This window comes from Geotrypetes seraphini, chromosome 9 (genome assembly GCF_902459505.1).
Source record: "Geotrypetes seraphini chromosome 9, aGeoSer1.1, whole genome shotgun sequence".
Taxonomy (NCBI): Eukaryota; Metazoa; Chordata; class Amphibia; order Gymnophiona; family Dermophiidae; genus Geotrypetes; species Geotrypetes seraphini.
In genome coordinates, this window is record NC_047092.1 from 53,584,463 (window position 1) to 53,611,244 (window position 26,782).

The window sequence follows — 26,782 nt, forward strand, 5'->3', positions numbered from 1 at the left end:
CTAGTGCACATATGTGTAAATTGTACCCTCACCACTAAAAGTGCAAGCACAGTGCCTAAACACTGTTCTGCAATAGTGCATGTAATTTGCATAGCATGTAAATGCAAGCGGGACATACACATAGGTGGTGTTTGGGCATGACTTCCAGTTACACACACAACATATGCATGTCTTTTCCACATTTAGGCTCTTGCAGTTATGGCTGGCATAACTGCAGGCGTGTTAATTTTAAGCATGCTAATACTGGGTTATGCTAGCATTCTAAAATGCAGAGCTACTCAGTTTGGTCCTCAAGGTCTACGGGCAGGCCAATAGGCCCAATAATAGACTCAATATTTGTGTTATTTAGCAAGCCAGGAATGGCTTCTGGCTGGATAAATAGCACATAGTCAGTTATTCGGCAATATTCAGCAGCAGACAAGTGGCTATCTCCTGTTGAATATCCGGCTTAGTGGATCGGCCGGTGAACAACTGTGATGCATGATGTAGCTGGTCACTGCCAATATTCAGTGGTTCAGCAACTAAGTTTGGCGCCCAGACAGAGCCACCTAAAAGGGTGGTATATTTTTGGCCATTAAGACTTAACTGGCAGACGCTGAATATTGATCTAGCCAGCTATGTCTCGTATGGCCCAAAATAGACCAGAAATTCAATACCAGTCGCCAGATATGGCACCAGCACCAAAGATCGTCGGCAATCTCCCACGCTCTGAATAGTGGGGGAGAATGAATATACATGAGAGAGATTTGCATGTTTGGCCTCCTTTGTATGCAAATCTCTCTCATGCATATTCATTAACTCAAATTCTTAAACCCAGCTATTAAATATTTAACAAAAACTAGTATTATCTGAATCAATTCAATTTTAATCTTATCTCCCACAGTTCATTTCATTACAGTACTTTTACAACTTACCAATACTTAATTTATTAATAAATATCAGAATAATTTAGTCAGTGAACCTAATCCCCATCACTCACACTCTGTAATAGGGTCATTCGGGCTGGGGGGAAGCCAGTGAGAGCAAGTCTTATAAACATCAGATAAACAATGTTGAACAGTCTGCTCTTCTTCACCCACTTCACTAGAGAAATATACCCGTAATCTCAGTTGATGAAAAAATCGATACAGATAAGAATGTGTTTGAAAAGAATCATATTTTGAAAAGGGGACAAATGATAATCCAAACGCGATGAAAGATCCAATTTAGGGTGGCTCAACATTTTAGTAATCTCAGATTGGGTAAGAAGGATACCCCGCTTGTTTCACATTGGCAAACAAATGCTCTTAAGATAGATTTGATTCAAGTGTCTTTCCAAGTGGTGGTAATATTTCTGAGGTACTGCTTAGAAGGGAAAAGAGATTAATTTATGAGTGGAATACAGTTGAGTTTTATGGATTCAACAAAGAAGTGGAATGGAATCTGTTGTAACAAGAATGAGGGTCGAATATGGTTATATTCAACAAAGAAGTGGACTTGAAGTTGTTATAACTGGAACAGGAGTTGTTTGAACAGGGATATAAGGTTTATGGAGAGGATGTGAGGTCATGCAGTTTGATTTCCTGGTAGACAGTGTGTTTCCTGCTTGTCAGCTGATCCCGGCTTGTGCTGAACCCTAGATCCCTGCTCGAGTCATGCTGGTAGGTGAAAGGTGTTTTAAAGATTTTGGTGAGGTTTAAGTATGAATGAAAGGGAATGTATGTGAATTATTTTGTATTGTAGGTGAAGTTGTGATGTTGGTGAGCCTTGCAAACACAGCTCCTGAAGACGCCAGGTGGCAAAATATAGTCTTGTGTTGAGCTGAATGCTTTATGAATTGAAGAACAAGACCATCATGAGGACAGAGAGGCCTGCCGATTGTGTTTAAGAAACCGTGATTTTCATGTGCTAGGCCAGTGGTTCCCAACCCTGTCCTGGAGCACCACCAGCCAGTCGGTTTTTTGGGATAACCCTAATGAATATGCATGAGAGAGATTTGCATATAATGGTGGTGACAGGCATACAAATCTGCTCCATGCATATTCGTTAGGGTTATCCTGAAAACCTGATTGGCTGGTGGTCCTTTAGGACAGGTTTGGGAACCACTGTGTTTTTCAACCGCCAGTCCGCGGACCGGTGCCGGTCTGCTGAAAATTCCTGCCGGTCCGCGCAGGGTCGGCAAGATCGGATTGGGGCCATCAGCAGCATCTGGGCTGCAACAGTGATGATAGCCAGTGGCGCCCCCCCCCCCCACGACACAATTCAAGTTCAGCAATGGGCCTCCTTCTCCCCCAGCATCAACAGCACTTCAGATCAGCAACATGGTGCTCAGCCCAAAGTTTCTCTCTGACTCAGCTTCCTGTTTCTGCCCAGGCAGTTCGAGTCAGAGGGAAGCTTTGGATTGAGCACCGCGTTGTCAATCTGAAGTGCTGTTGATACCAGGGGGAGAAGGAGTCCTGTTGCCGATCTTGAATGTTACGCGGGAGGGGGTGGGGGGGAAGTTGCCGATCTTGTTGCCAAAATCGGAAAGAAAGGTGAGAGGAAGGGAGAGAGATGGGCCTGAGGTGGATAGAGAGATTGAGCGAAGGGGGCAGGATGATAGAAGTGGGGGGAAAGAGAGAGAAGGGGCAAATGATGGAAGTGGGGGGAAGGGGCACATGATGGAAGTGGAGAGAGAGAAGAGGGCAGATGATGGAAGTGGGGAGAATGGGGAGAGAGAAGAGGGCAGATGATGGAAGTGTGGAGAATAGGGAGAGAGAAGAAGGCAGATGTTGGAAGTGGAGAGAGAGAAGAGGGCAGATGATGGAAGTGGGGAGAAGGGGCAGATGATGGAAGTGGGGAGAATGGGGAGAGAGAAGAGGGCAGATGATGGAAGTGGGGAGAATGGGGAGAGAGAAGAGGGCAGGTGATGGAAGTGGAGAGAAGAGGGCAGATGATGGAAGTGGAGAGAGAGAAGAGGGCAGATGATGGAAGTGGAGAGAGAGAAGAGGGCAGATGATGGAAGTGGGGAGAATGGGGAGAGAGAAGAGGGCAGATGATGGAAGTGTGGAGAATAGGGAGAGAGAAGAGGGCAGATGTTGGAAGTGGAGAGAGAGAAGAGGGCAGATGATGGAAGTGGGGAGAAGGGGCAGATGATGGAAGTGGGGAGAATGGGGAGAGAGAAGAGGGCAGGTGATGGAAGTGGAGAGAAGAGGGCAGATGATGGAAGTGGAGAGAGAGAAGAGGGCAGATGATGGAAGTGGGGAGAGAGAAGAGGGCAGATGATGGAAGTGGGGAGAGAGAATAGGGCAGATGATGGAAGTGGGGAGAATGGGGAGATGATGGAAGTGGGGAGAGAGAAGAGGACAGATGATGGAAGTGGGGAGAAGGGAGAGCAAATGCTGAATGGAATTGGAGAAAGAGAACACATTCTGGATGGAAGGAGGGATAAAGAAAAAGAACATATGCTGGATGGGGAAGAAGATAGAGTTAGGGAGATAGTGGAGGGGTGAAGGAAAGAGGTGGCACGCAGTGAAAAGAGGGAAACTAAGGACTGCATAGTATGAAAAAATTTAATTTAGACAGAGGCAGAAAATAAAGAAGGAAGACCAGAGAAGGAAAGGGAAGAGAGAGAGGAGAGAGAGATGCCAGAAAATGGGGAAGGAGACAGAGATATCAGATCTGAGTGGAGGAAATGAGAAGAGAGAGATGCTAAAAACCACAGGGGGGAGGGAAAGAGAGATGAAAGGAGAAAGATGCCAGACCATGAGGGAACAGAGGGAAGATGATGGATGCCAGACCAATGGGGGGGAGGCCTAGAGGAGAGATGGCAGGGGGAGACAGACAGTTTCTGGAAGGGGCAGAGAGTGTATGGAATGGTCAGATGCTGGATTGAAGAGACAGGGCAGACGCTGGAAGGAAAAGAGTGAAAAGAAGATAAAAGCAGAAACCAGAAACAACAAAAGGTAGAAAAAAAAATCATTTTATTTCTATTTTGCCATTAGAATATATCAGATTTGAAATATATATCCTGCTAGAGGCATAACTGGGGTCTGCAAAGCCCAGGCAGTGCTTCTTTATCTTCCAGCTGGCTTAGGACTCTCTCTGACCCATAACACTGTGACTGCAGTCAGGGCCGGATTTTCCTATAGGCTAACTAGGCTTCAGCCTAGGGCCTCAAGATCAAGAGGGGCCTACATTCAAATTGTTAGCAAAATTAAAATTACACTATTCTAAAAACAGTGAACACTGAACTGAATATAAGGAGAAATTCTACGCTTCGGGATCAGAACCGGCTCCGGCCGCAACGGGGCGCCGACTCGGCTTCTCCCTTTCTTTTTCTCGCCCTGGGAGGAGGATCGGGGAGGGAAAGACGTCAGTCCGGAAACAGCTGGGCAAAGCCCAGCCCCGTGGGGAGAGAGGCAAAACGAGGATCCGTCAGGACAGGGCGGCCCAGACTGGCATCGGGGGGTGGGGTGAGGTGGGGGGTTTCAGTGGAAAGGGGATGGGAGGCAGGCAGGCTGGCATCGGAGGGGGGGGGGGGGGTTTAATGGAAGGCAGGCAGGCAGGATGGCATGGGGGGGTGTTCAATGGAAGGGGGATGGGAGGCAGGCGGGCATCGGAGGGGGGGGGGAGGTGAGGAAGGACGCACTGGGGGCACTATGGACATAGGAAGGGACAATGTTGTGTGTTATGTTTGATTAGTTATTGTTACAAGTACTATATATGGTGCTGAGAATAAATGTCTAAATAAGTTTTCTCGACTTTTTTTTATTTATTATCCGTGTCACATTTTTTATAAAGGTTAGTGCCAATAACAACGTTTCATTTAACATATTGATATATATCACAGTAATGATGTATTTTATTATCTTTCATGTAATTTACAAACTTAAAAATGGGAGGTGAAAGGGCCTCATAAGTGGAATAGCCTAGGGCCTCTTTTCATCTAAATCCGGCCCTGACTGCAGTATTCTGTTATTATGATATTTCTGTGTAACATTCGGTAATAATTTGGCTTGTTCAGTTTTCTTGATAGTACATAACATAAGAACATAAGAAATGCCTTCACCGAATCAGACCGAGGTCCATCTAGTCCGGTGATCCGTACATGCGGAGGCCCATTTAGGTGCTCCTTTTTGGAGACCCGGATTTCCCGTATCCCTCAATATGATCTGCAAGAAGGTGTGCATCCAACTTGCGTTTGAAACCCAGCACAGTATTTTCTGCCACCACCTCCTCCGGGAGAGCATTCCAAGCGCCCACCACTCTCTGTGTGAAACAGAACTTTCTGACATCTGTCCTGAACCTGCTGCCATTCAGTTTTAGGCTATGACCTCTTGTCCGCGTCACATCTGAAAATGTCAGTAATTCTGCTTCCTGGTCATATATATGTGAAGGGGATATATGTGAAGGGGAAGAGAGACAGGGGTTTTGTTGGTCCTTGCTCTGTATATTTGTATTTATAAAATGACAATTGTACAAAATATTGTTTCTTTTTATACTTTAATAAAATATGTTCAATATAAAATCATGAGGCTTGTGCAGATGGGATCCCATGAGGCTTGTGCAGATGGGATCAGATGGTTTGCGGGGACCGAGCTCGCAGAGACGGGGCAGAAAATGTTTTTTTTTATTATTTCAGTCTTAGTAGTTTGCCGGTCCACAAAAAAATTCTTTTATTTCTGCCGGTCCACGGGTGTAAAAAGGTTGAAAAACACTGTGCTAGACTGTTGTGCAACTCTCAGTTTGAAGCCTCTCTGACTAGATGATCATGGACTAATGAACTCATGAACTAACCAAGATCCAGTTTTGGATAAAAGTAATCACAATGACTGTAGTTTGTGTGTGAAATTGGGAAGTGAGTGTGAGTGTGAGTGATGGGGATTAGGTTTACTGACTAAATTATTCTGATGTTTATTAATAAATTAAGTATTGGCAAGTTGTAAAAGTATTGAAATGATTAAAATTGATTTGATAAGTTTAAAATTGAATTGATTCAGATAATACTTGTTTTTATTAAATATTTAATAGCTGGTTTTAAGAATTTGAGTTATCCAATAGGCAGCTTTTTAACTTACTGGAAAAAAAAACTCCAAGCTTAGGCTTTAGGTTAATGCATATTCATTATGGATATCCTGAAAACCTGGCCCGCCTGTGTACCTCAAGGACCAGAACTGAGTAGCCCTGCTATAGTGGAACCTGGGTGCCCAAGTGCCATTATAGAACAGTCTCCCACTGCATATCCTCAGGGTACCTAAATGGAGGCACCCGACTGTGGAATCCTCCTCAAAGTTTTTCAAACACAGCACAAAATAAATAAATCAAGATTTAAAGAGTACATCTGTGCAGTCTGTCTACATCAGTGGTTCCCAAACCTGTCCTGGGGGACCCCCAGCCAGTCAGGTTTTCAAGATATCCCTAATGAATATGCATGAGAGAGATTTGCATATAATGGAAGTGACAGGTATGCAAATCTCTCTCATGCATATTCATTAGGGATATCTTGAAAACCTGACTGGCTGGGGGTCCCCCAGGACAGGTTTGGGAACCACTGGTCTACATTAATTTTGGAAACCTGGACTATATGATATAATTAAAGAAGGACTGTATTGTATTTGACCTGGAAACTCTCTTAGAATGCATTACACTAACTTATATTAATAATCAGTAGCCCGAGTGCTTTGAAAGAAGAAATAACACGAGTTTATAGTCCGCATGACTACACACAGTTCAATTTGTTTGCTACAATATACACGAGTTTACTGGACACCTCAAGAAAACAAATGAGTAAGAAACTGGATAGGTGGAAAACTAACACAGCACATCTTTTTCAAAAGTGGCATTATAGACAAGACGGCATGTTTATTTAAATGCAGTGATTGAAGAGTGACAGATTTCATAATACAACAATGAAACAATTAGTAAGTCGCAGTATACTGATGTGGAAAACAAAGATTTTTAAAAATACACATACCGACATCCTTCAATATGAAAAAAAGCAGATATTGACAAATGCAATAAATAGAGAGACTTTGTAAGCAACTTACCCTGAAGTTCTGAGATTAAAAGACTGTTGTCTGCCGGAGCTCCTTCATCTGGCCCTTTAGGCCCTGGACAAAGAGATTCACTCAGTTGGGACATCTGCCGGCTCTCTCACCAAGAAATAAATATATAACGTCCCCAAATGGTAATGGATCCTGCAAGAACAAGCATGTAAAAGTTCTTGTTTCAATTTAGAAAATATTATGCCTAAAGATAAATGCTTCTTTGTGAACTTACGTTGTAAAGTGGAAAATATGATTATGTATAAAAAAAAAGAAAAAGAAAATGACAAAATAATACCCCTTTTACAAAACTGTAGCGTGTTTTGTTAATCACCGGCCACGGTGGCAAAAGCTCCGACGCTCATAGAAATCCTATGAGCGTTGGAGCTGTTACCGCCACTGTCAGCACTAAAAACTGCACTATGATTTTGTAAAAGGGGGGTAAATTGTAGCACTAAAGAGTTATTGCTGAGGCAAACAATCTGCGTTAAAGATATTTTTATTTTTCATACTGAGCGAATAGAGAGGGCAAAAAAAGTGTTATATATTCAGTAAAGTAGTGATAAAGATGAAGGGAGGAGAGAGAACATGGAAGGTACAACAGTACCAAAGATGTAGAATGCCAGTCTAAGGGCTAGATTCACTAAGCAAACCGATCATGTACCGATTGGTTTGCGAGCCCTTTGCGACCCGGTTTCCCTCCGACCCGATTCACTAACCTATGTAGCAATCTGATCCTGATCTGTGCATGCAAATGAGGGGAATCGGCATGCAAAGCAGGAAGGACGCAATTCAATACCCTTTTTTCCTGACATACCGACTGGCTGAACGATCAAGGACAAGTGACTGGTGAGGACCAGTCATTTGTGTAAAAAAACTGCTCTCTTCCCCGATTCTGTCTTTAGTGAGGCTCCACTCAGAGTACTGTCTGCCCCGACTCTTCTCTCTCTGGCTCCCCAACTCTCCTGCTCTCTGCCACTTTTCTCTCCCTAACTTCTTTGCTCAATGTTTCTAGGCCTTTTGCTAATTCACAGCTGAGAATGGAGTCGCTCTGCTCTCTGCCCCTTCCAGCCGAGCCCTGCTCTTGCCGCCCCGACTCTCCTGCTCTCTGCCACCCTTCCCCGCAGTGCGAGCCTGTGGTTTTAAAGCAGGGCTCCACTGCGGGGAAGGGCGGCAGAGAGCAGGAGAATCGGGGCAGCAAGAGCAGGACTCAGCTGGAAGGAGCAGAGAGCAGAGCTAGTGAATCTAACCAGGGCAGTGAACGGCAGTGTCGGCGAAGGGGAAGAGGCTGCTGCCGCCGGGGATCGCTCTTCCCTGGGAGAGCAGGAGAGTCAGGGCCCGTAAAAAACAAAAAACAAAACAGCAAAAACGGGCACAAAACGCATGCGCAGACCATCTAGCCCTAAGAGTCCCTATCAGTCCAGTAGCTCCTGAAGAGAGAAGTTACAAAAGCAGCATTTCCCAGCAGTTGAGTTTCTGCAGCCCACCCTGCATCTGCCTTAACACTCCTCCCCCCTCCCTTCCCTCTAAAAACTATTCATCGTGTGGCAGGGTGTGTCTGTCTTTCATCGTTTCTGAACCTTGTAAACTTCCAACCTTTGCGAGCAGCTGAGCACCCAAGACAAGTGAAGCAGAGGGCTTCTGGGTGTTTCCATTCATTAATTTCTGAGCTGGAGCTGTGAGAACAAGTTCTAGGAGGCGAGAAGGAGAATACAGCAAAATACCAAACATGTCGAAACCTAATCCCACAATCAGAAGACTAACACCTGTAGTGTATTCCCTCATATATTTCCAAACAGCGTTGTCTTTATTTCTTAAGAATCTTTATAACAGGGGTGTCCAACCTTTTGGTTTCCTTGGACCGCATTGGCCGAAAAAAGATTTTCTGGGGCCGCACAAACGCTGCAGCAAGATAGAGGAGGGAGCTGGCATGACGGTAAACACCCAGGGGCAGCAGAGGAAAACGCCCTCGACCGGGGCCGCACAAAAATACTTCACGGGGCCGCATGCGGCCCTTAGGCCTCAGGTTGGACACCTCTGCTTTATAACATTATCCATAGTTCTGTTACTGATAGTTCATATTTTGATTCCAGGCTTTCCTCACCTATTCCCCATCCCCCAAATAAAAGGCATGTACAAAGATACCGTATATAACTTCATGATACAAAAGTTTGGCAGGATTTAACTGTTGGCTTAGGTTAGCTCTGATACAGCAGCACTTTAAATCTGTGTCCTTCTGTAATAAACAATGCTTATAAGGAAGCACTTGGCTCATATTATACTTCGCAAAAAAAAAAAAGAGTTTAAAACAAAAAAACAAGAACGCACACTTCCATTAGAGTAGCAGAAAAAATAAAAATGTCAAAGATGGGACTTGTAGGCTATAACCCTAGCAGAGGTAATTTAAGGTTGCTCCCACTTTCCCTAAACATTAAAAGACAAGAAATACTGATCCAACAAATCTGTCCATTGTCCCCAAAACACTATGGGGTCAAATCAGTACAGGGCACTCACCAGGGCATAATGAAGTTATTAGACAAATCTCCAAAATCTGCTCCAATTGAATACTTACAATTAAAATGTAATTTTAACAGCCATATCAACTTTCTTTTATTATATGTCCCACCACCTTTAAACGCTAACAAACTTTCATTACTCCAAGATACTTTATTTGATTTTTCTTCATCTACCAATATTCCATACATCCTTGGTGACTTAAATATCCATTTTGATGATCCTCTGAACCCTACTACACAAGATTTACTAAACGTTCTCAACCCTCTTAACATCCACCCACAAATAACGGTCCCAACACACATTGCAAATCATACATTGGACATGATTTTCTTACCATCTTCACAAAGATCAAACTTCTCTGATCTGTTGGTCTCTCCTATCCCTTGGTCAGATCATCACTTTATAACTTTCAGAATCCACATGCCTAGAAATATTCATACTGACACATCACCCAAAACTAAAACTGTTACCTTTAGAGAGTTTAAAAACCTGGAAGATAAAGATTTAACCTCCATCCTCGACCCAGACATTCTAACTACTTACTCCAATTCTATTACAAATCAACTATCAGCTTGGAACTCATCCTTGACATTTCTCTTAGATTCAACTTCACCCCTGATTTCTAAAACCATCTCCATACGCAAGTCTAATAATCCCTGGTATAGTGCAGAGTTACACTTAACTAAACAACAATTACGCTCATTAGAAAGAAAATGGCGTAAAAATAAGACTCCAGACAACCTACAAAATTACAAGGATATGGTTAAGATATACAAAACTAAAATTAATTTGGCCAAAAAGTCCTACTTTTCTAAAAAAATTGAAAAAGCTAAAAACTCCTCTACCCTTTACAATATTTTAAAATCAATGGATCCCATAAATAAATTAAAAACCTCCTCCCGCATATCTTCGCTCAAAGCCCAAGACTTAGCTGACGCATTTAATCTTAAGATAAACACAATTCGGAATTCCTTCACTCAAACTACATCTAACACTAATTCTAACCTTAATCAATCTAATTATCTTCCAACAGCCAAATGTTCAAACTTTTCTATCCCATCATTAAAAGACATCGAAACTCTCTTCTCCCAAGTAAACACTAAAAGCTCCCGATCAGAAATAATCCCTCCTTTTTTTCTGAAAAAATACTTTTCTCATTTTGGTCCTTTCATTCTGTCCATTATCCAAAACAGCCTACTTTCATCTACAGTACCATCTCAATGGAAATTTTCATCAATCACCCCAATCATCAAAAATTATAAAGCCAGTATAAACGATTTATCTAACTACCGCCCGATAGCGAATATTCCATTCTTGGCCAAACTCACCGAAAAACTAATTTTTAACCAGCTTTCGGATTTTTTTGAAAAAACAAACGCACTACATCCACATCAAACCGGATTTAGGAAATATTACAGTACAGAACACTCTCTAATAGGTCTAACCACCAACATTCAATACCATCTCGATCATCACAAATCCGTAATCCTCTTTTCCCTTGACATCTCAGCCGCCTTCGACACCATTGATCACGACCTACTGTTAAATAGACTAGAAGAAAAAGGTTTAAGCGGTACTGTTCTCGACTGGTTTAAGTCTTATTTTAATAATCGAACTTCATCCGTGAAATTTAATAACGAAGACTCTACTATTTTTACCTCAACATTTGGAATCCCACAAGGATCCATTTTATCTCCCCTCTTATTTAACATCTTTTTATCGCCATTGTTAGAAACTTGTCAGTCCATCGGTTTTATTCCATACGCATACGCCGACGACATTCAATTACTCCATCCTCTAGATCCCGAAAATAATACAGACATCGCTTCCATAAACCACAAATTAAAACAAATATATAACTGGTTGAATTCAAATAAATTATCATTAAATATCAATAAGACCAAATCCATTCTATTCAACTGGAAAAAAGATATACGTCTCGCACAACCATTTCTTCTTAATAATCTCCCTATCAGTTCCGAAACATCAATTAAAATTCTCGGGGTTACACTTGATGATAATCTATCTTACCACGATCACATTTCCTCTGTTGTTAAAAACTGTTTCTTCAAATTACGTCAGATAAGAGCCATTTCCAAATTTCTAAACCCCTCTTCCATAAATATCTTAATACATTCATTTATCATTGCAAGAATCGATTACTGTAACGCACTATTCTTAAATATCACACAGAAGGAACGAAGGCGACTCCAAATAATTCAGAACACGGCAATTAAACTTATCTACAACGCAAAAAAATTTGATCATGTATCCCCACTGATGATTGACGCACATTGGCTACCAATTAACCACAGGATATTGTATAAAATTCTATTTCTAATCTTTAAGACCCTATCATCTAGCGAGCCACAATTCATTTCAAAATCTTTAATCCCTTACAAACCACAACGCTCTTTACGCTCATCAGAATCAAATTTACTAACTATCCCCTCCTTAAAAATCATCGGCACAAGAAGAGCTGATATTTTCACTGTAGCAGGCCCACAATCATGGAACTCCCTCCCTCAGTATCTTAGAATTGAACATGATACTTTAGCTTTTAAAAAACTTTTAAAATCTTATTTGTTTAGGGACGCTTACGATCTCTAATATTTTAACGTATCTATTTGATCTATATTAATAATCATAAAGAGTGCCTTGTAACAATTTACCCAACCTTTTGTTTTTTCCCTTTTTTTCCTATGCCCTTATTGTAACTTTGTTCCCTCTTTCCCTGCTTTATTGTTAGTCATTTTTGAATTTTGTTGTTTTTAAAGTATATTAATGTTTCTATGTTTTATTATACTATGTACATCGCCTAGAATGTTTATATAGGCGATATATCAAGAATGAAATAAACTTGAAACTTGAAACTTGAAGTTAACACCAAAAATGATTGTGCCTCATGGTATTCTACACTTATGCAGGTGTCATTATAGAATATAGAGATAAGGTACCATGTGCAAACATGTAGCTGCGATCAGCTGCACCATATCAACAGCTGGGCAAGTGTTCACAGCAATGTGGTACTACATTCACCCATAACTTACAGCAGGGGTGCCCACACTTTTTTGGCTTGCAAGCTACTTTTTAAAATGACTAAGTCAAAATGATCTACCAACAAAAAAATTTAATAAAACACAAAGCACACTGTACGCAGAGAAAATGTTAATTATCATTTGTATTTGGGAGGGGGGGGGTTTCAGAGGTCAAGACAGATGACTTTAAAATATGCAATGTCACCTCAGTAATAACTATACAAAAATAGACTAATACTAGTTTTTTAGCCTGTTACATTAACGGGTGCGAGCAGCCCTTCTCTCTTACTTTTACCTCCTCCCTGTCCAGCAGCAGCACCCCCCATAACCTGCTCCCCCTGTCCAGCAGTAGCCCTTCACCTTTATTTGTCACCACCACCCCATTCCCTGCTCCCTCCTGTCCAGCAGTAGCCCTTCTCCCTTACTTGTACCTTCCCCACTGTCCATTAGGAACCCTTCTCCCTTACCTGCAAACCATGCAGCCTTGGGGCTTTTGGTAGGCCAGGCCACCTTACATTTTAGAAGTTCCCCACCCCATTCCCTGTGCAGCCGGCTCCCTTGCCAAATTTCAAAGCCGCGGGCAGAGGCGGCTCCTCGACTGATCCGCGCTTAGAAACGGCCCCACACTCGCAGTCTGGCTTGCTCCCTTACTAAAGCTTTTCGCGGTGGCGGCTCCTCTTGCATCCGGCCCTGTGTCCAAAGCTTCTCCGAAGGCTGGCTCCCATGAAAATGTTATTTTTTCTGTTTAAAGCCACCGCGGCAGCTTCTCTCAAGAGGCACACCAGGGTCAGAAGCCTTGTCTCTGACGTTGTGATGTCAGAGAGGTTTCCAATGCTGATGCGGTTCTTGAGAGAAGCTGCCGCCGAGGCTTTAAACAGAAAAATAACATTTTCATGGGAGCCAGCCTTCGGAGAAGCTTTGGACAAAGGGCCGGATGCAAGAGAAGCCCCCACCGCGATAAACTTTAGTAAGGGAGCCAGCCAGACCGTGAATGCGGGGCCGTTGTAAGCTCACATACGCACTCTTGCCGGCCATGGACCTACTGATCATAGATCATGGAATACACAGGTAAGAGTGTGCATGCGTGGCTAGGGTTTTATTATAGTAGATACCCCCTCCCATTTTACTAAACCATGATAGCAGTTTTTAGCATAGGGAGCTGCACTGAATGCCCCTCGCAGCTCCTGACGCTCATAGCTCCCTGAGCTAAAAAACACTATCGCAGTTTAGTAAAAGGGGGCCATAGTGCAAAATATAGACAGCAGATATAAATTCTCAAAATCATTTTGATCACTAAATTGAAAATAAAATAATTTTACTACCTTTTTCTCTGGTAATTTCATGAGTCTCTGGTTGCACTTCCTTCTTCTGTAAATCCAATATTTCTTTCTTTCTTTCTGCCCCTTCCCCTTTTCTTTCTGTCTCTCTTTCTTTCTCTCTCCTTCCCCCTGCCCCTCTATTTCTGCCTTTCTTTCTCTCTCCCCCTGCCCCCCAAGCCATTGCGCCGATTTCTCCTCTTCCTTGATTCTTTCCCTACAACCTCCCCCCCCCAAGCCACTATGCCGATTTCTCCCTGCTGCTTCCCCGAGCCAGACCTGGCACGTAGAAGCACCGGGCCCACATGCTTTAACCTCTGATGTCAATTCTAACGTCGGAGAGGAAGTTCCAGGCCAGCCAGGCAGCAATTGGCTGGCCCAGAACTTCCTCTCCGGCACCAGAATTGACGTTGGAGATGAAGTCTTGTGAGTCTTGCGCTTGTACGCGCCTGGCCCGGGGAGGCAGGAAGAAAAAGATTGCAAAGGCAATGCGATCGACCATTTGCGCACCCCTGACTTACAGTATTCTGTAAATTACACATATATCCGGTAAAGTTGCACATTGCCCACCCATATCAATGCCCTCTCACATACACTCTAGTATCTAGCAGATTCTGTAAAAGATGCCTAAAGTTAAGACACCTAGATCAGCGCACCTAGCCAATCTCGGCACCTAACTTATTTAAAAAGCAGATAGCAAGCAATTAGAACCTCATAATTGGTTGAAATTAAAATTAATTGGGTGCTAGGCACCTAACACTTTCAGGTAGGAACCTAGTCCAAGGTGGTGTCTACCAGAAAATAGGCATGGTTAGGGATGGATCATGGGCAGATTGTAGGCATGTAGGTGCCTGTTTTGGACTGTTTTGGTGTTAGTAGGCGCCCAACTTAGGTGCCAGTATTTAGGCCAAGAAGATCCTGGCATATATAGGGTGTACCTAAAGTTCAGATTGGCACCTAAGTTCACTTTAGGTGTCACTAGGCATGATTCTATAAACAGCACCTAACTTAAGATTGACATGTGTTAAGTGCCACATTCCTAGTCACCTATGGTTTAGTTGCTGTTTATAGAATTAGGCCTAATATATGGATATTTTATAGAATCTTGGCTAGCTCATATGCAGGTAAGTACCCATTAGTACCTCTTAACTGCATACATATTAGTATTCTATAACATACATGGATATTTGGCACCTACCTGTAGGTGCAAAGTTATAGAATTGCCTTTTCAACACTTCAGCCTCCAATTTTCATTGAGAAACTAAATTATTATCTAGGCACAATCAGGGACTGAGAGCTGTCAGAATCTAAAAGTACCCATTTTACAGAGGCAAAAATAACAAAAAAAGGGCAAAAATTTCTTGTACAAAACTCCATGAGTACTACAAAGGTATCTGTAGCATATTCATAGAAATCTCTATGGAGAGATTTCCACTGATAATTTCCTTGCTGGATCACATAGATTATAAAAAGATAATAAGCATTGCACTTTTAGTAAAAGAAAATGGAACTAAAAAAATACATGGAAAATGGCGTGGAGGGGCATAATCAAAAGATATGTCTAAGTCTGTTTTGGGCCTAAGTCGCTAATCACTCAAAGTCGGACAAGGGAAAAGGTCCATTTTCGAAAAATACGTCCAACATTTTTTCCCCCCCCCCTAAAATCATCTAACTGTACGTCCAGCCGTCTGATCGTCCAAACCGCTAAGTCATCCATCTTTATACCTCATTTTTGTCCAAAAATTCATCCAAGTCAAAAATGCCTAGAAAAAGACCTTTTGGACGTAGGCGGGGTCAGTAAAGTGATGGACTGGACACCCAAACACTGCACCAGAGTAGTGGGGTACCTTACAAGGCACTGCTGTGAACTTCACAAAAAGGGTGCCACATACACATCTCACCACAACAACCTTATAGGTCATGGTGAGCCCCCCAAAACACCCCCTAGAACCAACTAGACCCACCCATCCCAATAGCCCTTATGGCTGCAAGTGCCATTTATATGGCAGTACACATGGGTTTGGGGTTTTTTTGGAGGGTGCACATGTTTCACCATGCATGCAGTGGTTAGAGTGTCTTATGGGCCTGGGTCCTCCTCTCCATAATTCACTAGCTCACCCCCCAGACCACTTAAGCCACCTCTGTGAAGCTCTACTTTCCTAGGCCAGGCTGCCTGGTGTTGATGTTCTGGAGGCAAATATGTAAAGTTGTTATTACGATTTTTATGGCACTGGGGGAGTGTGTAGGGGTCTGTACTTTGTCCCTACAGTGGTTATCTGATCACTTTGGATACCTTCTTGTGACTTAGACCTGGTTTTAGATGGCCTAAGTCATAACGTCCAAGTTCCATCTAGGCAGTGTTGTAAAACTTCCAGTTATACATACAGTGGTGCCTCGCATAACGAACGCCTCGCACAGCGAACGCTGCGCACAACGAACTTCATGTCTTGCTTCCTACAACGAACTTCGTTTCACACAACGAAGTCGCCCGAGCTGCATCCTTAACTGCCCTCTCTCCGCCTGGCTCCCTGTGCAGTGGCGCTACATATTTTAAACCCCCCTGCCGCCGCTGCTGCATATTTTTAAGCCTCTGCCGCCACCGCATATTTTTAAACCTCCCCCCGCCGCCACATATTTTTTAAAAAAAGCCACCACTGCTGCAACTTTAATCTCACCCGCTCACTCGTAACTGGTGGTCTAGCAAATTTCCCAGCCAGAAGCGCAGAGATCAAGAGCAAGCCTTCTGTGCTACTGCCTGGGCCTGCGCTGATCTCTGAATGGCTGCAGTCAGCTCTCGCGGGACTCACAAGAACTAACTGCAGCCATTCGGAGATCGGCATGGGCCCACACAGGCGTGCAGAGGAATTGCTCCTGATCTCTGCGCTTCTGGCCTGTACGCCACTGGCTGGGAAAGATGGGAGGAATTAAAAAAGGTACCGAGGGGGGATGATTAAAAAGGTACTGGGGAGTATGTGGGGGGTGATTATAATACACAGCAAGGATCAACAAAACCCCTGTCTCCCCTCCCCTTCACATATATCCCCTCTACTATCAAGAAAATTGAATAAGCCAAATTATTATAGAATGCTACACAGAAATATCATGCTAACAGAATACCACAGTCACACATAGCAGGAATAGGGTTAGGGTAGTGCAACTAGGGCAACTGTCCCCCCTGGTCAAAGAGAGCCGTAAGCCTCTGCCTGGACTTTGCAGTCCCCAGTTGTGTCTAACACCAGCTCTAACAAGATAAATTTATCTTTTTTTATGTCATCTTAGCATATTTTATGCTACAGAACGAATTATTTTTTTTTAACATGTATTGTTATGGGAAAACGCGTTTCACATAACGAACTTTTCGCATAACAAACTTGCTCCTGGAACCAATTAAGTTCGTTGTGTGAGGCACCACTGTACAGTATGAGTAAGTCTAGGACGGCCCATGTCCCGCCCAAATTTTGCCCTCACCACTCCTCCTAAAATGCCCCTTTTAGCTCTGGGCGTGCTGCAGCACTGTGAAGGCCTAAGTCATTTTTAGATACTTCTAAAACCCGGTTCAATTATCGGCACTTGAACGACTTGTCTCACTGATCGTCTAAGTGCCGATTTAGGCCGGTTTTTAGACGTATTTCCGTTTCGATTATGAGCCCCTTAAAGTTCATCAAGAAAAGATATTAAATAGAAAAAATCCATCAAATAGGCCATTGTGCTTCACCATGCCTAAGTCCCATGAAGCATTTTCCAACTTAAGCCTCTGTTGTCTCTCAGAAACAAAGCCAGCGAGTAGCATTCTCCATGGTGAATCTCATCCTCTACAGCAGTCCACCATACTACATCAAGGTAGAATACAAGGGCAAAGAAACGGCAAACATGAAGCACAAGAGAACGCTTTTAGTTCTGGTTAATTGCAAAATGTACAAGTAAGGAACCCCCATTAATATGCTATGACATAGTGATTTGGACAAATCACCTTACTCTGTCTGCCCTAGCTGTGCAGTCATGGAGACCAAAGGTACTGTCAGCATCACAGGATTAAAATATTCTGAGAGGTGAACATAACATAAGAATATAAGAAGTGCTATCTCCGGAACAGACCCTAGGTCCATCTAGTCCAGCGATCTGCACATGCGGAGGCCCCGCCAGGTTTACCCTAGCATAGTTTTAGTCCCCATATCACTCTAGCTTCTCATAAGGAGATGTGCATCTAGCTTACCCTTACCTATGTCACCTTATGCCACTCATAAGGAAATGTACATCTAACTTACCCTTAAATCCTAGAATGGTGGATTCTGCAATTACCTCTTCTGGGAGAGCATTCCAGGTGTCCACCACTCATTGCGTGAAGCATAACTTCCTGATATTTGTCCTGAACTTGTCCCCCCTTAGCTTCAGTCCATGTCCTCTTGTCCGTGTCACATTGGACATTGTAAATAATTTTTTATCCTGCTCTATTTTGTCGATTCCTTTCAGTATTTTGAAAGTCTCGATCATATCCCCTCGCAGTCTCCTCTTCTCAAGGGAGAACAATCCCAGTCTCTTAAGTCGTTCCTCATATTCCAAGTTCTCCATGCTCTTTATTAGCTTCGTTGCTCGTCTCTGCACCCTCTCGAGTATTTTTATATCCTTCTTTAGGTATGGAGACCAATGTTGGATGCAGTATTCCAAGTGTGGTCTGACTATCGCTCTATAAAGCAGCAGTATTACTTTCTCCAATCTACTCGTGATTCCCTTCTTTATCATGCCTAGCATTCTATTCGCATTCTTCGCTGCAGCTGCGCATTGCACCAACGGCTTCAGGGTCCTATCGATTAATACGCCCAGGTCCCTTTCCTGTTCGGTTTTTCCCAGAGTTGCACCTGACATACTATACTTGTGTTCCTTATTTTTTCTGCCTAAGTGCATCACTTTGCATTTTTCCACATTAAACTTCATCTGCCATTTATCTGCCCAATTCTCCAATCGGCTCAAGTCGCTCTGGAGTTCCTCAATGTCCTTCTGCGATTTGATTGCCCGGCATAGCTTTGTGTCATCTGCAAACTTGATGATCTCACTGAATGTTCCATCCTCCAGGTCATTTATGAAGATATTAAATAAGATGGGCCCAAGTACCGAGCCCTGGGGCACACCGTTAGTCACAGTCTCCCAGTCTGAGAATTTCCCATTTATGCCCACTCTCTGCCTTCTGTTCTCCAGCCATTTGCCTATCCATCTTAGTATGTCTCCTTCTATTCCATAGCCTTGCAGTTTCCTGAGGAGTCTTACATGTGGAACCTTGTCGAACGCTTTCTGAAAATCCAAGTATATAATATCCACTGGTTCTCCATTATCAATTTGTCTGTTCACTGTATCAAAAAATTTAAGTAGGTTTGTCAAACATGACTTCCCTTTCCTGAATCCATGTTGACTGGCTCTCATCAGGTCATGTGTGTCTAAGTGCCGGGTTATGCTATCCTTGATCAGCGCCTCAACCATCTTCCCAGTGACCGACGTGAGACTCACAGGTCTATGGTTGCCCGGTACTCCTCTTGATCCTTTTTTAAATATTGGCGTGAATTGTTCAAAGAGTACAATGCTCTTGATCCCCAGTAGTAACCAGTCACCAATGTACAGGTCACCGGGCCCATACAGCAGGCTGACACGTCACACTGCATTCACTGCTTCCTCAGGCAGAAGAACCTGTATGCAATCAGCCCAAGAGTGGACGAATTCTCTGATAAGGCATTCAACAGTCACTCTACATCAGTGGTCTCAAACCCGAGGCCCAGTGACCACATGTGGCCCACCAGGTACTATTTTGAGGTCCTCGATATGTTTATCATAATCACAAAAGTAAAATAAAACAGTTTCTTGATCATATGTCTCTTTAGCTATAAATACAATATTATTATTAAGACTCAACCAAAAGGAAAAATTTATAAACATGGAACGCGCTCCCGGAGGCTGTGATAGGGCAGAGTACACTACGGGGATTCAAAGACGGATTGGATAAATTCCTGAAGGATAGGGGGATTGAGGGGTACAGATAGAGTATAGATAGAAACAAGGGGATTATAGGGCCAAGTAAAGGAACACCTGACAGGTCATGGACCTGATGGGCCGCCGCGGGTGCGGACTACTGGGTAGGATGGACCTCTGGTCTGACCCAGTGGAGGCAACTTCTTATGTTCTTAAAGAGTTCTACCTCATGCAAAATTATCATTTCTTTAATAAGACATTAACTATTTTTTCTGAGACCCTCCAAGTACCTATAAATCCAAAATGAGTTTGAGACCATTGATCTAGATTAGAGAATGACACAGGGAAAAAATCTGTTCCCATCACTGCACCGACCCTGGCCCACCATCCCCTTCACCGCCCCATCACCACCATTCCCTTCACTGCCCCGTCACCATCACCACCATCCCATTCACCGCCCCATCACCGTCACTGCCATCCCATTCACCGTCCTGTCACCGTCCCCACAGCATCCATACAAGCCTCAGTACTGCAATATTTAGCTTATTCCTTCCTTATAAATCAAAGTTTTGGCTGCTGAACTGGAGAAAGAGATGTTCAGCTGGCAGGGCTTTGTTTATAAATTTTTATCAACACAACTAATATACTACTTTATCCTGAAGCAAAAAGAAATAGAATTTTTTTTCTACCTTTGTTGTCTGGTTTCTGCTTTCCTCATCTTCTCATTCAATTCCTTCCATCCACTGTCTCTCTTCTCTCTGCATCTTCCATTTGTTCTGTTACTGTGCCTCTCCCTTTTTCCCCCCTTCCAAATTGGTCTGGCACCCTTCTTCCCTCCGCTCCCCCCATAGTCTGGCATCTCTGTCTTCTTTCCTGCTAGCATCTTCTCTCCACTCCCTCTTCCCCATTTCCCTTCAGCGTCTTCTCCCACTCTGTCTTCCCCATGTCCTTTCAGCGTTCTTCTTCCCACTCTCTCTACCCCATTTCCCTGCAGCATCTTCTCCCCACTCTCTGTTCCCCATTTCCCTTCAGCGTCTTCTCCCACTCTGTCTTCCCCATGTCCTTTCAGCGTCCTTCTTCCCACTCTGCCTTCCCCATGTCCTTTCAGCGTCCTTTTCCCCCCTGTCTTCCCCATGTCCTTTCAGCGTCCTTCTCCCCCCCCCCCGTCATCCTCATGTGCTTTCAGAATCCTTCTCCCCCCTCTGTCTTCCCCATGTCCTTTCAGTGTCCTTCTCCGCCCCCTCTGTCATCCTCATGTGCTTTCAGCGTCCTTCTCCCCCCTCTGTCTTCCCCATGTGCTTTCAGCGTCCTTCTCCCCACTCTGTTTTACCCATTTCTCTTCAGCATCTTTTCCTCTCCACCCCACATTTCCTCCTCCCTGTCCCTTACCTTTGTGGCGCTTTAACCCCCACCCCACCCCAGACAACAGGCCCGGTGCAACAAACCTCCCTGCCCCTTACCTTTCTGGCCGCAAGTCTAAATTGCCTTCTTACAGCAGCCGAAGCATTTTAGTTGCATATGGCTGCCGTAAAGATCATCTCTGACGCAGCTTCAACGCTCTGGCTGCTGTAAGAAGGCAATTTAGACTCACGGCCACAAAGGTAAGGGGCAGGGAGGGAGAAAGGGAGCTGTTTCAACTCAGCAGCGGCAGTAAGGAGGGAGGGAGCGCGATAGGTGACTGTGCGCGTTCCCTCCCTTAACTGTGGGGACAATGGCTTTGTCCCCGTAGCCACGGTGGGCACAGGTTTTTCCTCACCATTGTGGCGGGTTACCGGCGGCTACCTGCGGGTAACAGCCATCGTGTCATTCTCTAATCTAGATTATTATTATCCTAAAAGGATCTCTTTTCAATGTAACATAAGATGTTTCTTCAGTTGCCACAAACTAGCAAGGACAGTTTGAAAAGCATGAGGATACTTTATATGAACACACTGGGAAGGGGACAGGTTGAGAGTAAAAAGCTGAAGTCCTTATTGAGTGGATTTGAAGGGAATCTTGTTGTTTATTTAACTTTATATAAGAATTAACAAAATGTTGTCCTTTGTTTTCTTTTCTAGTTACCTTTTACATGGCCTTATACCCCATATGTGGTTATGTGCTTGTTTATTTATAAATGCAAATAAATAAATAATTACGAAAAAGTTGAATTCCTTTAGGTTGCACATTTACGATAAAGAAATCATCCATCCATAAGAAGAATGAGAACTTTGAAAATTATACCAACTATCTTAATTTATTCTTTCTGAATTTTCCCCATTCCTCTGCAGTCACAATTATTATTGGTTTGTTTCAACTTCACAGAGATGTTAGATAAATATAGGTGGGGAGAGGGACAGAATCACTATCTAGAAGACCTCTAACAAATGTTTGAAATAATTATAAATTTTAATAAAATACCAAATCCAGTGTTCTGGACATACATATTAATAAAAATTACTGATGCAAACATCAAGCTAGACCCGGTGATGTAGCATTTGGCCTGGCACAATGACATACCCGTCAACTCCATCTCCATATATTCTACAAATAGTGACTGACCCACAGGGCATACCCATGTGATGAAAACAAATACCCTGCATCACTCCAAAAACCAGTTAGTAGTCTTGACCTCCGAAGCAATATGGGTCTCATGCAGAAAATTAATGGTAAGAGTACACTTCTCCTTTAACACCACCACCTCAGAACAGCACTTGGACCTTGCAAAGACCCTACTGGGCTTGATGGATCATTGGTCTGACCCAGTAAGACTATTCTTATGTTCTTAAAGTGCCAAAGATCTGAGCCATTTTATGGCATAAAGTTGGTTCCCTATCTGATGGACATAAGCTAACGCCACCAAATATTACAGCACTGTGTATACCTTTCTGTGCTATAGAAGTAATAAATAGTAGTAATAGTTAAGGTGACCATACGTCCCATTTTGATCCCCCTATCCCGTTGTCCCCATGCACAACTTTGGGACGCCAAAATGTCCCGTTTTCAGTGACGGCGTCCTGAAGCTGTGTGTGGGGACAATGGGACAGGTGATCGCAGAAGAATGGGCTCTCTCCCTGCTTCCCCGCCCACCGCCACAACAACAGCTGGAAAGGCATGTCCAGGCGCTGGCCCAGAAGCCTTCTCCTCGACGTCAATTCTGATGAAGAGGAAGTTCCGGGCCAGCCAATCGCTGCCTTACTGGCCCGGAACTTCCTCTCCGATGTCAAAATTGGCATGTGTGTGTGTGGGGGGGGGAATACTTGTTGGCCTGGCGCTTGCATGGGCCTGGCTTTTGCAATGTCGGGAAAGCAGGCTTAAATCGGTGGCAGTTGCTTAAATTGGCGGCGGTGGCTTGGGGCAGGGAGAGAGAAAAACAGACAGAAAGAAAGGGGGCAGTGAAAGAGAGAAAGAAAGAAGGGAGAGAGAAAGAAAGAGGGCAGGGAGAGAGAGAGAGAGAGAAAGACAGACAGACAAAGGGGGCAGGGAGAGAGAAAGAAAGAAAGGGGCAGAGAGAAAGAAAGAAAGGGGGCAGAGAGAGAAAGAAAGAAAGGGAGCAGAGAGAGAGAGAGAAAGAAAGACAGACAAAGGGGGCAGGGAGAGAGAAAGAAAGGGGGCAGAAAGAAAGAAAGAAAGGGGGCAGAGAGAGAAAGAAAGAGGAGCAGAGAGAGAAAGAGAAAGAAAGAAAGGGGGCAGAGAGAGAGAGACAGAGAAAGAAAGAAAGAAAGGGGCAGAGAGAGAGAGAAAGAAAGAAAGGGGGCAGAGAGAGAGAAAGAAGGAAAGAAAGAAAGGGGAGGGGCAGGGAGAGATGTTGGTTGGGGAATGGAATGAGGTCTGGAAAGGAAGCATGCAGGAGGCAGAACAAAAGAGAAAGAAAGAGAAATATTGGATTTACAGTCAGAAGAAGGAAGTGCAACCAGAGACTCATGAAATCACCAGACAGCAAAGACAGGAAAAATTATTTTATTTTAAATTTAGTGATCAAAATGTGTCCGAATTTATCTGTGTCTATATTTTGCACTATGGCCCCCTTTTACTAAACTGCAATAGCAGTTTTTAGCGCAGGGAGCCTATGAGTGTCGGGAGTAGCACGGGGCATTCAGCGCAGCTCCCTGTGCTAAAAACTGCTATCACGGTTTAGTAAAAGGGGAGAGGGTATATTTGTCTATTTTTGTATAGCTGTTACTGAGATGACATAGAGTCATCTGCCTTGACCTCTTTGAAAAAATAAACCCCCAAATATAAATGATAACATTTTCTCTGCATACAGTGTGCTTTGTGTTTTTTAAAAGACTTTATTGTTGGTAGATCATTTTGACTTGGTCATTTTAAAAGTAGCTCGCAAGCCAAAAAGTGTGGGCACCCCTGTTCTAGATGCTTATTTCACCATGGGGCACTCAGAGGTTTTCTGCCACTATCATTGTCACATACCAAGGCCTTGTACCAGCCAGAGTTCTTAGCAAAAGACCCTGAGAAAGCCTCAGTTCTAAAAGGCAAGAGCACCTAAACTATGATGTTTTAATTTGACATGAAAAATCTCCCTCCAGTGGGATCCTTCCTCCGTGCAGATGGAGTCCCATCTGCATCTAAGGTAAAAGCACCAGGGATGGAAATCATGTGACCACTTGTGCCCAAATCCCGCTGGGGGCCTGCCTAAACTTCCAAGGCTTTGCCACTAGCAGCAACACCAGGGTTCTACCCAGGGTTCTAATGGTAGCTAGGCAACAGCAACAGCATCCCACCCAGAACAATAGGTTATGCATCTGGGGTTCTGTTTTACCTGAAACCCCATCGGAAGATCTGATAGAACTAACTACTTTGAAGCAAAATGCTGGTGAAGAACAGAGGAAGTATAACGAGGGCAAAAAAGAAAGAAAAATGAGAAAAGGAAAGGAATAAAGAACCTAAGTTGGGGAGGAGGGAGTAAAACCTAATTGATCCAAGAAGGAAAACCTAAAAAAAGAAAAAAAAGCAAAGGAAATGGAGCACAAGATAGGAAGTCATCATGCCATTGTATCGAGCGATGGTGCGTCCACATCTGGAATACTGCGTTCAGTATTGGTCGCCGCACCTCAAGAAGGACATGGCGGTACTTGAGAGAGTCCAAAGGAGAGCAACGAAATTGGTAAGAGGGCTGGAACACTGCTCATACGCCGAGAGGCTGGATAGGCTGGGGCTCTTCTCTCTGGAGAAAAGGAGGCTCAGGGGAGATATTATAGAGACCTTCAAGATCATGAGGGGCATAGAGAAGGTGGATAGGGACAGATTCTTCAGACTGAAAGGGACAGCAAATACGAGGGGGCATTCTGAGAAACTGAAGGGAGACAGGTTCAAAACAAATGCAAGGAAGTTTTTTTTCACCCAAAGGGTCGTGGACACTTGGAATGCGCTACCGGAGGAAGTGATCAGGCAGAATACGGTACAAGGATTCAAACAGGGATTGGATGGATTCCTGAGGGATAAAGGGATCGTGGGATACTGAGGGAGGAGCTGGGATGTAACACAAGTATAGGAAGTTAATCAGGTAATGAGTATAAACTAACCTGGTCGTGCATGTGCAAGACCGGAGGGCTAGGACTTCGATAGGAAGGCAGGACTTAAATGGGAAACCAAGGTGGCAAGGGAGCCACTTCTGATGATTCAGACAGGTCTTGACCTGTTTTGGGCCGCCGCGGGAGCGGACTGCTGGGCAGGATGGACCTGTGGTCTGACCCGGCGGAGGCACTGCTTATGTTCTTATGTTCTTAACAGGTCAAATTTTATAAAATTAATTAAAATTCAAACATGGAACTAAAAAAAACCCCACAACAACCCACCAACAATCACTGAGTTAAATATGAAATCAAATCCTGAAAAAACATCAAAGAAAAACAAAACAAAGGCAAAGGACTCCTTTTACAAAGGTGTGCTAGCGTTTTTAGCACACGCTAGCTGAAAAATTATCGCCTGCTTAAAAGGAGGCGGTAGCGGCTAGGGCGCGCGCCATTCCGTGCGTTAAGGCCCTAACGCAACTTTGTGAAAGGAGCCCAAAGAGTTTGTTCCCAGTCCAGGAGAAGAGAAGAGGTGGGGGAAAAGCAAGAAAGACAAGAGACTGATACTCCTCCTATAAGATTTAAAAGAAGAAAATAATTTCAAAAGATGACATGCAGCAGGGGGAAAATATTTTTTTTTTAAGTCAACTTCCTCCTCTTCCTTCATTTTAAATAAAAACAGCAGCAAAAAAAAAAAAAACCTCAACAACCTTGGTGTTGATACTTAAGCTTGATTTGCGCAGATCTCCAATCAGAGCCAAATGCTGCTCTGACAGCATGAATAGTCAAGCTAGTGTCCAGCTTAAAAGATATCACCCACATCCTGTTCCTTGACCTACATACTTCTAAATGAAATGATAAGCAATACTGTTTATTATGTTACATTCATAAAAAGAAGAAAAAAAACTTAGCTTAATAGTTTGAACACTGACTAAATAAAGCCAAATGTTCACCCTTCAGTTTACTTTTGCTCTTTCAGTGCCTCGTCTACATACAAATATGTGCAAGCAGTGCCTGTATGATTAAGACCACGTGTATTGTGAAATCAAACCAACAGCTTAAAACTGTAAATGTCTGTGAACCAGATTCTTTGGACTCTTCTGGCAAACCATCGCTCTAACCACTCCGTTCTGGATGTTTCCTCTTCTGTGTCTAATTTTATTTTCTGGGCTTTTAACTCTGTTTAAATGTTATGAGTCATCAGAACCCAAAAAAAAAAGTTCATAATTCAATTAAACTTTATTCTAGGGCAGAACACATTTGTTCAGCAGCAGATGCATGAAGTTCTCTTAACTGGATCTTAAATCTCGATTTTCAAAAACAGTTGGGGAAAAAAAAAAAAAGGCCATTCCTGCCAAAAGAAGGGTTGAAACTTTCAGTCAAACTAGCCACATTTTTAAGCTTTGCTTCCCATAAACATCAAGTTAAGATCTAAAAGTAAGGGCTCC

General features: G+C 43.5%; 1 protein-coding gene across 4 annotated transcripts in view; it reads right to left on the reverse strand.

The window, feature by feature from the left end:
• Positions 1–26,782, reverse strand: part of MDFIC (MyoD family inhibitor domain containing) — a 211,497-nt gene that overhangs the window by 182,543 nt on the left and 2,172 nt on the right. For all 4 annotated transcript variants that reach the window (XM_033958287.1, XM_033958284.1, XM_033958286.1 and 1 more), the window contains exon 3: positions 7,008–7,157. In XM_033958287.1, the coding sequence (XP_033814178.1) occupies positions 7,008–7,101 (94 nt within the window). In that variant the 5' untranslated portion in view covers positions 7,102–7,157. The remainder of the gene's footprint in view (positions 1–7,007; positions 7,158–26,782) is intronic.